This window comes from Brachyistius frenatus, unplaced genomic scaffold (assembly GCF_029030835.1).
Source record: "Brachyistius frenatus isolate BFR_SWC_R1_liver_20210118 unplaced genomic scaffold, ASM2903083v1 Contig_29, whole genome shotgun sequence".
NCBI lineage: Eukaryota > Metazoa > Chordata > Actinopteri > Embiotocidae > Brachyistius > Brachyistius frenatus.
This window is the reverse complement of record NW_027210628.1, coordinates 1,472,358-1,488,444: the sequence shown is the minus strand read 5'-3', so window position 1 is coordinate 1,488,444 and position 16,087 is coordinate 1,472,358. Positions and strand designations below refer to the sequence as shown.

General features: G+C 42.5%; 1 protein-coding gene across 1 annotated transcript in view; it reads right to left on the bottom strand.

Moving 5' to 3' along the window:
* The window catches only part of xpr1a (xenotropic and polytropic retrovirus receptor 1a), a 65,581-nt gene that overhangs the window by 1,988 nt on the left and 47,506 nt on the right, over positions 1-16,087 (bottom strand). Inside the window, exons 4-14 of the mRNA XM_069699060.1 lie at positions 12,629-12,849; positions 12,295-12,444; positions 12,075-12,158; positions 11,371-11,452; positions 11,044-11,231; positions 10,479-10,658; positions 8,354-8,522; positions 7,302-7,502; positions 1,356-1,522; positions 1,019-1,158; positions 552-776 (exon numbers count right to left, since the gene is read on the bottom strand). Coding sequence (XP_069555161.1) covers positions 552-776; positions 1,019-1,158; positions 1,356-1,522; positions 7,302-7,502; positions 8,354-8,522; positions 10,479-10,658; positions 11,044-11,231; positions 11,371-11,452; positions 12,075-12,158; positions 12,295-12,444; positions 12,629-12,849 — 1,807 coding nt within the window. The remainder of the gene's footprint in view (positions 1-551; positions 777-1,018; positions 1,159-1,355; positions 1,523-7,301; positions 7,503-8,353; positions 8,523-10,478; positions 10,659-11,043; positions 11,232-11,370; positions 11,453-12,074; positions 12,159-12,294; positions 12,445-12,628; positions 12,850-16,087) is intronic.

The following is a 16,087-nucleotide window of genomic DNA, read 5'->3' as shown; positions in this document are numbered from 1 at the left end:
ACATGGCGAGCTCTGTGGACGGGGACCTGCTCCCTGTGTAGATATGACGGGCTCGTTCTAAGGTAAGGAGACACTACTATTCTTAATTTCAGGTGATTACACACTAATGAAAACCTAATTGTGAATAATATATTTTATTTCTGCCGATAGATGCCTCTAAATCCTACACATTGAGTTTGAAACATTTCATATTTGTATGTTGAGTTATGCCATACATTAACATTGTTTGCTTCCTGATAAAAATGTGCTGTAAAAACACCGGGAGCAATGACGGCAGGAAGTCCAGAACATTACTGATAGACTGTGTTTCATAAATATCATATACGTTATTGTAGTGTTACCTTATACAAGAAACCTAATAAGGACGAGGAGAAATGTCTCATCTCTTTCAGGTCTGGCTATTTATTATTAGTATATTTTTAAGATTAAAAAAAAAAAAAAAAATCGACAGTCATTTATCCTTTGTTGCCTCTTCAGTCTTCAGAAATCAAACTAAACTTTTTATGTTTGTGCCAGAGTGAAGGAGCCTGAAGTCAGTAAGGAGTTCTCACTGTGAGGAGGACAGCAGGGGGCGTCGCAGTGACAGGCTGTAGGACCTCTTCCAGGTCTTCTTGCCAGAGCGATTCCGGACGCCGTCGTCCTGGTCCATCATCTGCTCCAGCAGCGTCTGGTCGTCGGCGTTGAGCGGCGCCACGGAGATGTCGCGCACCGCCCGGAACTCACCGCAGTTATTCAGGTGCTCGTTCTCCAGACGGAAGAAGTTCCACACAAAGCGCCTGCCGTGAGGAAGATGAAGGTACAAGTCAGTCTGGGTGCTGTGGGACTGTCTGGCTTTTTTTTTTTTTTTTTTAGAGAAGACAGATGTGCCTTCATCATCTCTTATTACTGTATCTCTATAAGCTTTAGAGAATTTTTCCACCTGTCTTTTTAGTCAGAGTTCCTGATCCTGTAGACCAGAGCACCACATCTGACTGTTAGTCTGTGAGGAACTAAAAGTTGTGATGTAATTCAGACCCACCTGAAGACCTCGAGAGGAGCCAGCACAGTAGCTACGATGTCGCCCACAGAGTGGATCTTGGTCATTGTGGTCAGAGAAATCTGGATCGTCCAGGCAAAACGCAGGATCACGTCTTCTATGATGGCACAGTAGTAGTAGGCCTGGGCATGGAGGAGGAAGGGTTAGTCTGTCTGTCTGTGTGTGTGTGTGTGTGTGTGTGTGTGTGTGTGTGTGTGTGTGTGTGTGTGTGTGTGTGTGTGTGTGTGTGTGTGTGTGTGTGTGTGTGTGTGTGTGTGTGTGTGTGTGTGTGTGTGTGTGTGTGTGTGTGTGTGTGTAGGAGGTCTCTGCCAGACTTTACCTTGTGTGGGTAAACAATTTCTTCTCTGAGGAAGGTGTTTTCTCCGGCTCCACGGTCAAACAGACCCCAGTCCATGCGCAGATCCCAGATCAGTGTGTACAGGGAGCTGATGGTGGAGAACACGATCAGCAGGTAGAAGAACATGTCGGCGTCCGTATGTCCTTGTTCTGAAACAAACACACAATAACAACTAACGTCAAATGACTGCATTCAAGAGTTTCCTTTAAGTCCCAATGACCTTCTCATGATCTGTTCACATCTTAAAGAAACAGGAGCTTCACATGTACCACCTCACTCAACTTGTGGGTGCAACGTTTAATTCATATTTGGACCACTAGAGGGATCCCTGCTGTCATGATTGCAATGGCAATGATTCATTTCAGAAACACCCAGAGGCAGTGTTCATGTCTTCACTAAGATTTATACTTTCGAGACTATAGAGTTTCTACAACACTGTTCACAAAACTGTTTTTAAAAAAAGAGAAAATATTTAATCTGCATTGTGTTGTGGCTCCACTCAGAAGTCAGACATGAAGAAGTGCGTATATGCGTGTTCTTCTGAGCTAATGCCAATATTAATGTATGTTGTCCTAATAAAACACATGTTTCTCCAAACACTGTGTCCTAACTTCTAGAAGGCTGACATGACATGCATGACTCATGCAGGTCTATGTATTTCTTATTGAAGTGCAACTAACAGTTATTTTTTTATTATCAAAGAATCTGTCAAGTATCAATTATTTGAATTTTTCTGTTACTCGCTTCATTGTTTATCTATGGAGTGTCAGTAAATAGTGGAAAATTGCCGTCAGTTTGCTCTGGATATTAAAGAACATAACACAGAAAAATATGAAAATGTTCACACCATAAATCCCATCAACAATTCATCAATCATCGAAATTGCTGATGATTCATCTTCAGTTTATAAACCGATAAATTATATGATAAGTAGTTGTACTAATTTTCTTTTAATTCAGTGTTTGATTCCATGATAAGCATCAACATGATTTTAATTGCGTAAAAGTGGCATGCCTGTTCTGCCCCGAGTGTCTCCGAGCTGTGAAAGTATGTAGAGAGGAATGAAAGACAGCTTCATCCATCTGTCATATTTCTAATGTCCAAATAAGGACTCTGTACTTTGTTGGCGGAGTAAATACTCAGACTTGTCGGCTGCATTATTCACTAATAATGTGAAGCTTTTAACTGCAGTTTCATGGTAATATTACAAGTTCTCCAGTTTCCAGATAAAGTATCCTTTGGCATCATCCTATTTTTGAACAGTTAATCTTTTGTTGATGATAATGATAAGCCTGTTGAACAGTCTCTACGTTAGTTTACAGTTGTTTGATGTACTGTGTAATGCCAGTGTGATCAGCTGTGCTCAGCAGCGCCTCTGTGTCTATGTGGGAGCACAGTGGATGTGAGTTGCTTGTTCCTCAGTGGGGCCTGATGTATAAATCAGCACCCAGCGGCCTCTCACAGTTACTCACACAGACAGAGACCAGGCTTGCTCCCATTTATTATAGTCGCTGCCTCTTCCTGCTGCCAGCCAACGAGACGCCGGGGATTTGAGTGGGGACATTTCTAACAGAGAATTACTGCTGCACTGCTCCGTAAACTGACGCGTCCATTGTGCTGTTCGCTGCCGCAGCTGAGCGATGGGATGCAAGTAGTCCCTACGGCCGCAGCTGTACATTCAACTTAGTCCTGGACAATAGACTCTTTTCACTGGAGAATATCCACTGATGTGATTTCCTCAGCCTGTAAAGTGTTGAGGTATTTAACCCTTCAGTTTCTGTGAGGTCTGATGTTGTTGTCCACCCGACTGCTTCGCTGCTCGACCATTTAAAGGTTAAGCACTGTGAAATGGACATTGATTGGACGCTCAGTACGAGCTAACGGTGGTCACTGGCTGCTGTCACACACACTCAATCTCTATGCCTGTGTCACACACACACACACACACACACACACACACACACACACACACACACACACACACACACACACACACACACACACACACACACACACACACACACACACACACACACACACACACACACACACACACACACAGCTACGACTGTTGTCCATAGGCACCCAGGAGGTTAAACACTATTAAAGACAGAGCACTTCAGTGGGCTCAGTTGATTCAGGCCCATCTCCAACTGATGGAATCAAGTTCACAACAAGATTAATCAGACCTGTTGTTGGAATGATTTCACATCTGTTCCCATGGCAGCACAATCTATCAACAAGGTAATTAGAAATCCTTGGGTGTCCTCTCTGTCTCTGCCCCTGTTTCAAGTCTCTCTTTAAAGTGTCAGCCGTTAAATGAAGGCAAATCTAATCTTCTAAAAAGGTTTGAAATAAGAATCCTGCCCCGCTCAGTCTCACAGAGGTGGAAGGTAACTTAAGACCCTGTGCACATCTGGCATTAAAATCACATCACTGTGATGTGACAGCCAAGTCACATCACAGCAGGTTTGTTAGTTTTGGATGTTTTTTTCCCCTCCGCTCAAACAGTTATTACACCTGAAGAGCTCTTCCAGCTCTTCTTTTATTTTTATATTCACAGAATAAATCCCCTGTGTGATTTTGCTGAGTTCAGCTTAACTATACAGAAAGTAGGAGAGATTTAGCTGCAAAAAAAGAAAAAATGATTGGAGAAAAGACCAAAAGAAAAATTTGTTTAGTTTTTTCTCTTTTGGACCTCATTAATCATGCCTCGACCCCAAAGACTTATCTTGTGACCTTTGGAGAGGGCCTGACTCCCAGGTTGGGAACCACGGGACTTTACAACCTCACTAAAGCAGTTATATCTCCATCAGTATTAACAAGTAAACAATAATTGCGATTAGAGGGGTAAATTGTCATGAGTGAGTATTTTTTTACTTTTAATATTTCCAATTACATTTTGTGTTTTGTGTGGTTTGGTCATTTTAGTCAAGGATCTTAAGGACTTTTTCCACCACTACCCACATACCTCATCCAACCAGATACGTTAATTCTAACACTGTGAGCTCCATCTCAACATATCCAGTGCTGTTCAAACTTTCAGGCTGTGTCTGAATCCAGATGTGACCGTTTGTAGCAGGAGTCTGTTTGGCCTGAGCAGGGGTGAATTAAAGTTCAAGCAGGCAGACAGGGAAGAGAGAGAGAGAGAGAGAGAGAGAGAGAGAGAGAGAGAGAGAGAGAGAGGTTTGGCTCAGAGCAGAGTCGTTTTATCTTCATTGGTTAATGTGTGTGCAGCAATTCCTTTCCTGATAATGAACGAGGGGTCAGTACATGAAATGAAGTTATAAAAGCTGTCAGTTCTGGGCTCATCTCTATTCCAGCAGACATGTTCGGCCCCAGGTGGGTAATTCCTCCCTCCCCTCTCCTCCCCTCCCCTCTCCTCTCCTCTCCTCTCCTCCCCTCCCCTCTCCTCTCCTCTCCTCTCCTCTCCTCTCCTCTCCTCTCCTCTCCTCTCCTCTCCTCTCCTCTCCTCTCCTCTCCTCTCCTCTCCTCTCCTCTCCTCTCCCCCCCTCCCCTCGCTGCTGTATCAGTACTAAATTTACTGATTCTTTGGTCTCGATCCATTTCCACACCTCATCATCCCAGTCGACCTCTCACAGAGACCAGCAAGACGAGACAAATGTTCCTCTCTGGTTGGGGGTTATTTTGGCTGGTTTGAGAGGATTTGATGTTGATATCACATACAGACGGGCGTCTTTAGAACGATCCAGGCACTGACTGGACATAATACTTTCTGATTTACGTTTTGCATAGTGGTATCCCCTCTCTTTGTCCTGCTCTTATGTCTGTGCTTTAAGCCACTGGATAAATCCAAAGAGTCTAAATTAGCATTAGGCCTTTAACTCCCCTGCATCTAAAACAGCAATACGTCTTAAGCAACTGTACATAAAGCTGAGCCTGTATTGATCCTGAGTAAAGCATCTGCCTCACTGTCAGGCCTCGCACTACATCTCACAAGGTTTGGGAACTCTGCCTGCCTAAACCAGGAAATCCTCCATCATCATGTCTCAGGTTACAGGCCTCAGAGCATCTGCTGAGATTACACTTTCATGACGGTGTCCAATCAGTTATTCACAGCACTGAACTGAAAGTCTCTCTAAAGGGAGAAATCTGCACAGGCTGCTGCACCACATAAAAAAGGATTCAACCCCACAAAAAACATAAATTTGTGACTCTCTTTCCAAATGCTGCATCCCAGTTTGACCCATAAACACTAGAGAGACGACTTTGGCTCGTAATTTTACAGATTTAGATCAGCAAATGGAAGTTCTGGCCAATGAACACCACTCAGTTCACTGAAGAGAAGCCCATGATATATTTGTTGCATTTATGGTTTAATCATTTTGCTTTCCCGGAGCTAAATGTGGGCAGTTCCAGGAATTAGTGAGGTGGCGAGGCAGTGAGGTCACACTGAAACCAGCGGAGCTGTGATCAGGTTAGCAATGAAGGTGACACATCCACTCACTGACACTGGGACCTTTGCCAGATGTTGACTGACACTCCGGGTGCCTTTTACAGCTGGACCCAGCGGTATGAACACGACACCGACCGGCTGTACTTTCTGCAGGTCTGCTGGGTGATGCAGATATCATCTGTCCTGTCTACACTGAGACTAGAGAGAATATCAGTACCTTATACTTGTGGTGTGTCTGAGGCTGTTTACGCATCATTTCCATATTTAGATGCAGGATTTTGGTACCCACATTCATTCATCAAAAGCTTCAAAATATACCAGAACAATAATTTCTGCAAGAGACACTTAAAATATCCTGACATCAGGCAATTTCCTCAACCTTCCCCACTCACAGTCCACGAGTGTGTGTAAGTATCTGTCTTCCCACCCTCCTCCTTCACTTTAACCAGTGATCAGTTTTTGCCTCCATTATCAAAGACAGCTTCATACAGAATAACACATGAGGAGAGGCCATTAGTCTAAAGGTACACAGGCTTCAGACCAGAAGAGGAGGAAAGGATATGGTTTAATGGATGCCTTTCCTACTGAGCTGTGGAAGAAAAAAAAAAAAAAGAAGTCTGTCAGTCTTTGTCTCTCTTCCTGTTGCATTCAACATGACTGGCAGTCAGCTTGCCAAGAAAATGTATTGATTTAAATTTATATGGGAAAAGAATAAAGTCATGCCGAGACATAACATTTAGCAGCGTAAAAGGTTGAAGATGAAGTTTCACAGCTGGCATTTTGCTGGGAAATAAATACATTTGCCTGCAAAATGCCAGTTAGAGTTTAAATGCATGAGCGCCTGCTTTGAAACGAGCCACATGGACAAATATCTGTGATGGAGAGCTGAAATGCAAAGGCTGCAAGCTAAAGGGACACTTTTATTGCCTGGGCTCTGTGTCTTTGAACATGAACCGCTTTGTGATATGACTTCTGAATCCGAATAATTTTAGGCTAATTGTGAAGCTGTCAGAGGGAGAGTGACTTGACTATTAATGTGGATCACTCTCGTTTCACATGTTTTTTTTCCCTTCTCATCTTGTTTCTGGTAGATTTCAACTGGAAATATCCCTCCTTCCTTCACCACAGTAGTGTTTGACAAACCTTTCCCATTTCCATTATATAGCTATAGGCACTGACAAGGAAACCAAGGCCAGCTTCTACCGCTTGCACTCAAGGTCACATCTTCTCTCACGCACAAGACTCAACACAAAAGCCTGCGAAGCCTGTGTGTTGACATGCTCTTTCAACACAGCAACACACCAGTGCTGTTGCTTTAGCTTGTAGATTTCCAGCTTCAGACAGACTTGTGTCTCTTTTGAGTTCCTCTATAATTCAGTGTTGGGAGCTACATCTGTGCAGCTGACAGAGGATGTGTTGCCATGTCTCCTCAGCTCAGATCAAACCCACTACCTCAGATACATGACTCATTAAATAGATATTACAGTATGTTTGTGTGTCCTGGATCCTACCTCTGTGTGTGGCGTAGAGGGCGGCGAAGGTGACGACAAAGAAGGTGGTAGAATATTTCCCAGCATTCACCAGGTGCGGGAAGGCCCTCTTGGTGTCACGGTAACGCCTCAGGCATTGGATGAAACGGCACCAGGCGGGCAGACACTGGATGATGGCGCGCAGACCGTATGAGTAGCTGTGGCACACGTAGTTGTCAGGATCTGGAATAGAAAAAAATAAAATAGCACATTATTATGTTATTATCTCTTATTGTCTTTTTCATTTTCTTTGCTTTTTCTCTACAACAACCCTCTCTCCACATTCCTCCTCCCACTAAACAGCTCATCATTATGAGAGTCACATGCCGACCTCTGTGTGGCCAAGCATTTACGTTCCATTATCTCTGTTTTCCATTGCTGGAATCACTTTAACACACGCAAACACCTCATTTAAATACAGCGATTTGCACCTGATATCAAAGACGCAATAACTTTTAATAAATCACCCGCAAAACGGGTGCAAAATAAATGTGCAAACTTTTGGAAAAAACACACAATTTAGTACCCTTTATTTGAGATCTTAGTAAATCAGGCCCTTAGTGTTTAAGAGTTGCAATTTTGTTTTTTTGTTTTTCCACTTTGCTCAACATGCCTCTTTTATATTTTATATCTACTTGAGTTTGTCTTTCCTTTTTCATTTCTAACGTGCTACTAAATGCTTTTCATCAGTGTTCTGTGAGATCTGAATACACGTGATGTTTCTACACATACGTAGAGAATAACTTTTCCAGTAACAGAAAAAAAGTATTAAAAAACATGCACTTTCTGTAGGACTACAAATGTTGAAATGCATTGTTGTTAACTCAGGCTGTTGTCATTACACAAATTAGTATTTCTTCTTGAGAGGAGTTGGGGAAAATTGTGAGTCTAGAGAAATTTTAGTGTATAATTTAAGTATTTTCAGTTGTTATACTTTTTTTTTTTTTTTTTTTTTTTTTTTGTACCAGGAACAGATGGCAAAACCAACATAAAGTTAAAGGTACAGCCATTCTGACCATCGGTTGAAGCCTCACCTTTAAACTTGGGTAGCAGGCCCTTGCTGTTGCTCCACTGCAGCTCAAAGACGTAGAAGCAGATGAGATACTCCAGGTCCATCAAGACAAACACCAGTGAGTTGAGCTGATCAGCCAGCCAGAAGTCTGCAAATTCCACCCGGTGAAATGGTGCAGTGAACACGCGAAACTGGAGACAAACAAGAGTGTAGAAGACAGCAGGTGAAGAGAAGAAATGCAACGATACACCTCTGCAAGTGGGAATAGTTTAAAGCACAAGTAAAAATGTTTGGTGCATTTTACAAAACACCTTGGCTGATTTAACTGCTGCAAACTTGACCTCAGATGCCACATTGATTCAGATAAGTCTATGTTTCAACGCTGGAACTGAATTAGTCGACAAATAATTAGCACGTAATTGTTGCAGTGCTCCAGTAGCGAAGTGCAAAGCAGGGAGCGACTTCTATTAATGATCTGCAACACACAGAAGGATGAAGCCTCCGGACCTTATCAGCACGCTGCAGGACACTCTAATGAGTTGTGCTTTGTGTCAGCATGCATGAATTGGTTTATTTGTGTGCCACTAATCGTTGTTGTACAACACAAACATGAAACAACCTGCCTTTGTTTTGTGGCCCGTTTCTCAGGGAATGTTATTTGGGATATGATTTTGGCAGGAGCTCAGTTATTGACGACGCTTTGTTAATTGATACAACCCTGCTCGACTCTTTCCATTTACCCCCCCGAGGCCACGTCTGCCATTCAGGAGTGACTCTCCATCCACACGCTCTCACATAAACCCTTCATACTCTCCCTTCGCAGCAAATGTCAAAGAATATTGATCTGGTTTTGTTTTTACACATATCAGCTCATTACGTATTCCTCTGAACCTGTCAGTCAAAGTCAGTATCGATCGGGTGACCATCTTGCTCATATCCACCCTGTGAGGATGTCTCAAGGCTAAGGCTACTGCACTCTCGTGTTGAAGTTTTCATTTCTTGAGTAAACACTGGTAATCCAGGTGCTGGCTCTGCACTTTGTCCTCTGATGAAATATTTTTCTTCTGTCTGGTGTTTGTCATCAGAGGACATTAGCACGCCATGCACAGACAGAAAACAACAGTGTTTGCTCAAATGAAACTACAGTGTCTCCTGATATATCCTTTATCACTTATTGCTTAAGCCACGGCACTACATGTCTGATCATCATAAAAAAATGACTTATATCCGCTCTAAATTTGTGTCGGTGCAAGAACAATAAAGACTTATTATGGAGCCACATCAGTGGAAGAGGGCTGAGGGAGCGTGCTGGGGACTGTGGGGAGCTGTGAAGGAAAAGACAAGTATATGAGGAGGGGGTCGGCTGCTGAAGCTGGGAGAGAAGGAGGGAGGAGGGAGGAGGGGCGGAGGAGCTCAGGGCATCAGCATACTGATAGATCTATGCCTGTAATGATTGCACAGTCACAGCCTCCACCTCCCCTGAGACAAGCTGCATTCTATTATCCCTCAACCCTCTGCCCTCTGTCTCACAACACACACACACACACACACACACACACACACACACACACACACACACACACACACACACACACACACACACACACACACACACACACACACACACACACACACACACACACACACACACACTCCACCCTCCTGTAGCACATCTTAGACAAAGAACAGAGTAACATAGGAGGATTTTGTAAACATGAGATTTGAGATGGATATCTAAATGGTACCTGAATTCATTGTGTGAGATTGACATGCGAACCCACACTTACACATAAACACATGCGCACATATACACATTCAGTGCATAAACTGCAGCACAATGTGGTAACAAAGTACACAGCATTGAAAGACACATACAGCTAACTAATGCCATAATATCACCAAGACAGAGAAATTACACCCTTGTCACCAACAGTTTGTCTAATCCCTTTTTGAATCATATACTACACAAGGCTCTAGCTCTATGGGAATTGTTAAATTTGTTGGGCTCCTTTCTATAATGCTGAAAGGTTTTGTTTTAAGGACTTTACTATTTTAAGTGCCTTAAAAATAACTTGTGTTGTGGTTTGGCGCTATAAAAATGACATTGAATTGAAAAAAAGAAAAAGAAATCTCAGTAAAGGACTGACCAGCAGTTTGAGGAGCCAGAAACGTGATTTGTAGTAGCAGGTCTTAAAGGGGTTGATGAGGAAAAGCACCATGAAGCCATAAAGGATGAGGGGGTTGATCTGCATGGGGAGGTAGGTGTACTCCGAGTAAAGACAGGAGAGGATGCTGAGACACCACAACACACCCAGGAAACCAGCGATCTGCAGCACAGAGAGGGAAAACAGAGGAGACCGGCATTAAAAGAAAGCATCTTTGACACATGATCAGAATTAACACGGTAATCTGAATAATGAAGTGCAAATTATGTTCTGTTTTGTAATTTTAGGGTCTAAATAAAACCCTGTAGACTTTAGGAACATACTGTTTCTGCTGAATGAAATTGTACTTTACATGATAATGTATTCCTTGAATCTGGATTACCCTTGTGACTAAACAACCCCACTCATTCCCGGTGCATACTTAAATAATATATGATTATCAATCTGAGATTAAAGTTGGCTTTCTTTATCACAAAGTATATTTCCTGAAAACACGGGACTCTAGTCCAATTACAGAAACCTTTGTGTTTTGCATGCATTATTTGACCTCAAACAGGTGCTGGTGTGAGAGGTTGTTTCGGGGATTGATCTCGAAGATGAGGACGTGGTTGACTCCAGCCTGTCTCCATCCATATGTGTTGATGCCCAACAGGAAGAGGAACTGGATCAACAGGAAACCGCCCCGATAGATTCGCACCAGAGGCCACACGTTCTCGTAGCGGATGAAAACAGCACCTGATGAAGATAAAATATGAAGCAACACACTGTCTATCAATCTCAAACAACCTACCAAAATGACCAGATATCTTACAGGGACACATTCAAAATTAGGCGGGACTGAAAAAGGATTAATTCAAATGTTTGTGTGACTCACCAGTGAGAACGAAGGCGATGGCGAGGATGATAAAGAAGCCGCAGTAGAGACCCACACGAAAGGTTGTCCAGGCCAAAGCAGGCTGATCCAGGCAGAGAGAAATACAAAAGAAACATGATTAATACAGACACCTAACCACTGTACTGATTCAGAAATTCAGATACCACTGATGCATCTCTAGTCTTTTTTTTTTTTTGGCACGTCCTGCAAGAACATTTGCAAACTGTGGGCCTGACATGACACTAATTAATGCAGTAATAACAGTAGATATAACATCAGGGGGTGAAGGGCCACTGGCCCAGATTATTTCTGAAAGATATCCTGTCTGTTCAACAATGGAAAGGCACTTATAAAATCAATACTGAAGGCTGATGGTTTCCTCTCTCTTTGTGTCTTCCCATCTTACTCCCTCTATTTCTGTCATGAAAACCTCTCACCTTTTGGTTTTTATCTGTGTACAGGCAAACATAAATAAATACATAGATGACGGCAAATATTTATATATATGTTTATATATACAAATATTTAAATATTTCATAAATTTTCTTAGTTATTACTTTTAAAAATTAACACCCTTCCTGCATCCTGAAGATATAATTAGGCATTACCCTGCAGGAGAGGTGAAAAGTCGAGAGTTTTGAGAGGTAAAACTTAGATATACAAATCACTGATTGATTTCCGGTGTAAGCAGCTGTACTTCTGACCTGAGCTGCCCCCAGTGGAGGAACTCTCAACCTCTTCATGGCCTTCTGACGATCTCCTCCCTCCAGCTCTGTGGTCACCAGGGTCTACACGCAAAAAAACAACAGTTACTTTTAGTGGTGGGAGTTTTTGTTGTAGGGTTTGATGTATGTGTTTTGTTTTCCGTTCATGTCTCTGTGTTACAGTTATAGTGTGTATGCGTGTGATTGCAGCAACTGGCACCTCCGTCTCGGAGATGAGCTGTGTGATCTTCTTGCAGGTGTAGAAAGGTGCCACCTCCACGTGAGCCACACGCCAGTCGGCCCCGCGAGAAGTGTCCAGGATCTTGTCATGTTTCTTCAGGATCTTACGGAAACCAGTGAAGTTCAGATTCTGTGGACGACAACAAGGGGACAGCTGTTACAGATCAACAACAAACAGAACAACAAAAAGCATAACGTATTGTATGAAAATATTAGTGATTATTAATCTAGACAATTGCTTGTTTCCTTATTTTGATCACTGAACTTTAATTAACCTGCATGCAGGTGCATCTCTGAGTGTATGTGCTATAAACCTGGTAGTTCTGGAGCAGGATGAGGCTGAGGTAGAACTCGCTGAATGCTAGCTTCAGGTCCTTGATGTTGTGGTGTTTGCAGCGCTCTTCCTGCGACAGGTGAAACATGGTCTTGCGTTTCCGCAGGCCGGGCGGAGCATTGCTCTCGCGCTGAGCGTCCAGTGACGACTGCAGTTCATTCTGCAGCGTGGCAAATCGTCTCTGGGCTTCAGCGAGCTTTTCTACAGAGGGGCAGATAAGACGATAAATAAAGAGTTTGAGGTTTGAATGCTTTATGGGGGGAGGGGGAGCACTTTACATAATGCACCACAATTATACACGCGTGTACTACACATATCCACACTTCAGAGAACTGCACAGCACAACTGAAGCCTTCCAGTTTAATCCATTGTTTGCATTAATGGCTATTAACACTAAAAACTTGTAGTCAGTGTAGTTTAATCCCAAAAATTCAAATGAGTCCTTTTCTGTTATGTAATGATGATATTTTCTGGATCAATATCATCCTCCTGGGAGAAGGTTTATATATATATCAGTCATTAAAAGAACATAATTTAAAAACAGTACGAAGAAGCAAACAGTTTCTTGCTCTGTTGGACATGAATTTTGATGATCTCAGAATTCTTCCTGCAGGAGGGAAAAAAAGGAGCCTCTTAACTTTGGCTCTGGGAACTAGCTGCTTCAGCTTGACACCACTGACCTTGGTAGAGGACAGATTCCTATAATGATCTCCAAGAAACTACAGAGGATGTCAATTTAATATGTTATATTTCATATATTCCTCTCCCTCTCCTCTCCTCTCCTCTCCTCTCCTCTCCTCTTCCTCTTCCTCTTCCTCTTCCTCTCCTCTTCCTCTCATCCTGTCAATGCTGAGACTGAGGAAACATTATCTGGGTCAGAGATAGGTTAATACATCCAGGGAGACAGACTGAGAGAGGAGGGGAGGGAGTCACTTAGGGCCCGGGCAGTAATCTGCATTTCACTAACTCATCTCACAGTTCTACATATTTTCTGATAGACATTAACCCTCATTCTCCTATTGTATTTGTATTTTCTTAACCAATCAGAAGTCATCCCAGCTTCAGTCTCTTAACAATAAAATCCCATCGCGTTTCTTTTTCTTTCTCTAATTTTTCTTCTCCTCTTCTTCTTCTCCTTGTTATATTATTTTGTATGAAACTCATGTTCAAAGCTTATAATAGAAGTACATAGTTGAAGTCGACTAGTGAACTACCAATGAGTTGCTGGTTTAATTTCTGTTCACAATTCTTATGAGTTGGCTTAGTGGGTTTAAGTGTGTGTAGGCTGAGCCAATCCTTCCTCACTGTTCCCATCCTTACCCATCACTCCTATTACACTGTGGCTTTTAACTCATCCACAGTGCTGATTTGTTATTGGACATGTGTTTACATAAGATATTAATACACTAACTAATAATTAATTAATATGCTAATAAGCTAACTACCGAAACTAACTGTTTATGAATCTGTGTTTTTCGAGAATTCAGCTCTGGCTATGACTTAAAGTTTCTCCAGCAGTAGTGGAAACAGACATGGACTCGCAAAAAGTACACTGACATTTCTTAGCAGTGGCATATGTGACAGTAGTCTGATAAAAAAAAATCTGTTGTGGTTTGAACCACGCTGCCAGCCTGACAGTTTGAAAAACTGGGGCTCCAGTAGCTGCTCCTCTTCTCCTAAAATGAGGGCTCACCCTCTGGTCACTTTCACGCTTTGTTGCTTGAACACACCCCGACACACATGCTCCGGATATCACACTACCTGGCTCACAGGAATGCCACAGCTCTTCTTTGACATCTAAATTAACAGTAATCCTCCTATCGGACCCGTACCGTCTGTCATAACAATACTCGACTGAACACATGACAGCAGCAGGAGGCGTGAGAAAGTCAGGACCCAGACTGCCTGACACAAATAGGTTTAGATTAAATCTGAGGTCTGGGGTGCAGAGGCACAACAGAGGACATGGCTGTGCAGTTCGTCTGTGTGTGGGGCTAATGAACCTTAAACAGACAGGTGTTGGTGGTTTACATTTCCACTGGTGTGGGTTTAGAGGAGTATTCAAAAAAAATCTTGTGTTCCTCTTCAGTTTCCAGAAAGAGACAGTAAATGGCAGTCTGCAAACTTAGCAAAACCTGCCATTTCTTTTTTGGTGTGTGTTTAACCAATAATGATGAAAGTGTTGTCCAACAGGCTAGATTTTAGCGCACTGCAGCAGAATGGCTTTGAGAGGTCACGGACCCCTTTCAGAGGGAGATATGGAGGAAAAGAGCTATGTGGAGGCAAGTGTCTTATGTAAAGTCAGCACACAATTTATTTCTAGCTCTCCAGCTCTCCAGCGCTACACACATACAGGCAGAGTAGCTGGCATCAGATAAAGCTGCCTGATAAACAAGACGCCAGAGAGCAGGCGAGGGAGATGTTGATGTTTTCATACACAACATTTAAGCAACCTCACACATCTGGTCTGGTGAAGATACGGTGACTCACTGACTGTAATACTGATGGGATATGACTGCTGCTGTCAACAGACTTACCACATGTCACATGTAGCAAAGAAAAGATCAGACATGACAGCTAAATGAATATTGTTTTCTATTCTAGTGTATTCTTTTCCTTATAAGTTATGCAGACATTCATAGATAGACAATAATATACTGTTATTGGGTTAAAGTAATTTGGCTTTTTCAAAAAGTGCTATTACATCCTTTTATCATACTTTAATGTGCCCATTCTGCTCTTAAAAAAGGTAAACAATGTATGTTGCGATTTTTAGCAGAAGATAATGGATCAACATAATGAAGGACTCCTTAACAAGGCATGTCCTGCACACAACAGCTAACTGTAAACGTCTGACTTATGCCAGTGATTGAGACATATACTGTTGCTGGAGAGTAAAACTCAAGAGATTCAAAGTTGCTTCAGTACTTCAGTAAATCAACCTCCTGCTAACAAGCTCCCCGATGATTTATGCCCAGTTGGTTTGCTCTTCTTGCCATCAATCTGCCAGAAATGTCCCATCATTATGAGCTGGAACAATCTTTCCAGTCAACCTTGGCTCTCTGTTGACCTGGTGAGCCTGCAGTTTCCCACACGGCCTCGAGAGGAAGCACTGCCTGTCTTTAGAGATCCTCCCACTTCCCCCGGAGCTGAAGTTCAAGACTACAAGGCAACCTTCTGGTACCAGAATACCAGAATATATCATGGCCTTCATCTCATGTTTCACAGCACACACATTCCCCCTTGCTCCCTGAAATACACACAAGGAGGCCCGCCCCCCCAAATGTGACGTTCACTGGCTACTTCAATCAAATGACAGAGATTAGACGCAATGGAATATAGACATGTGAATATATAGAAATATGTGTGTGAACTGAAAGCATTGTGCAGCAACTCTAATATCTAAATGAAAATATGTGATGAAAGCTGACATGTATAA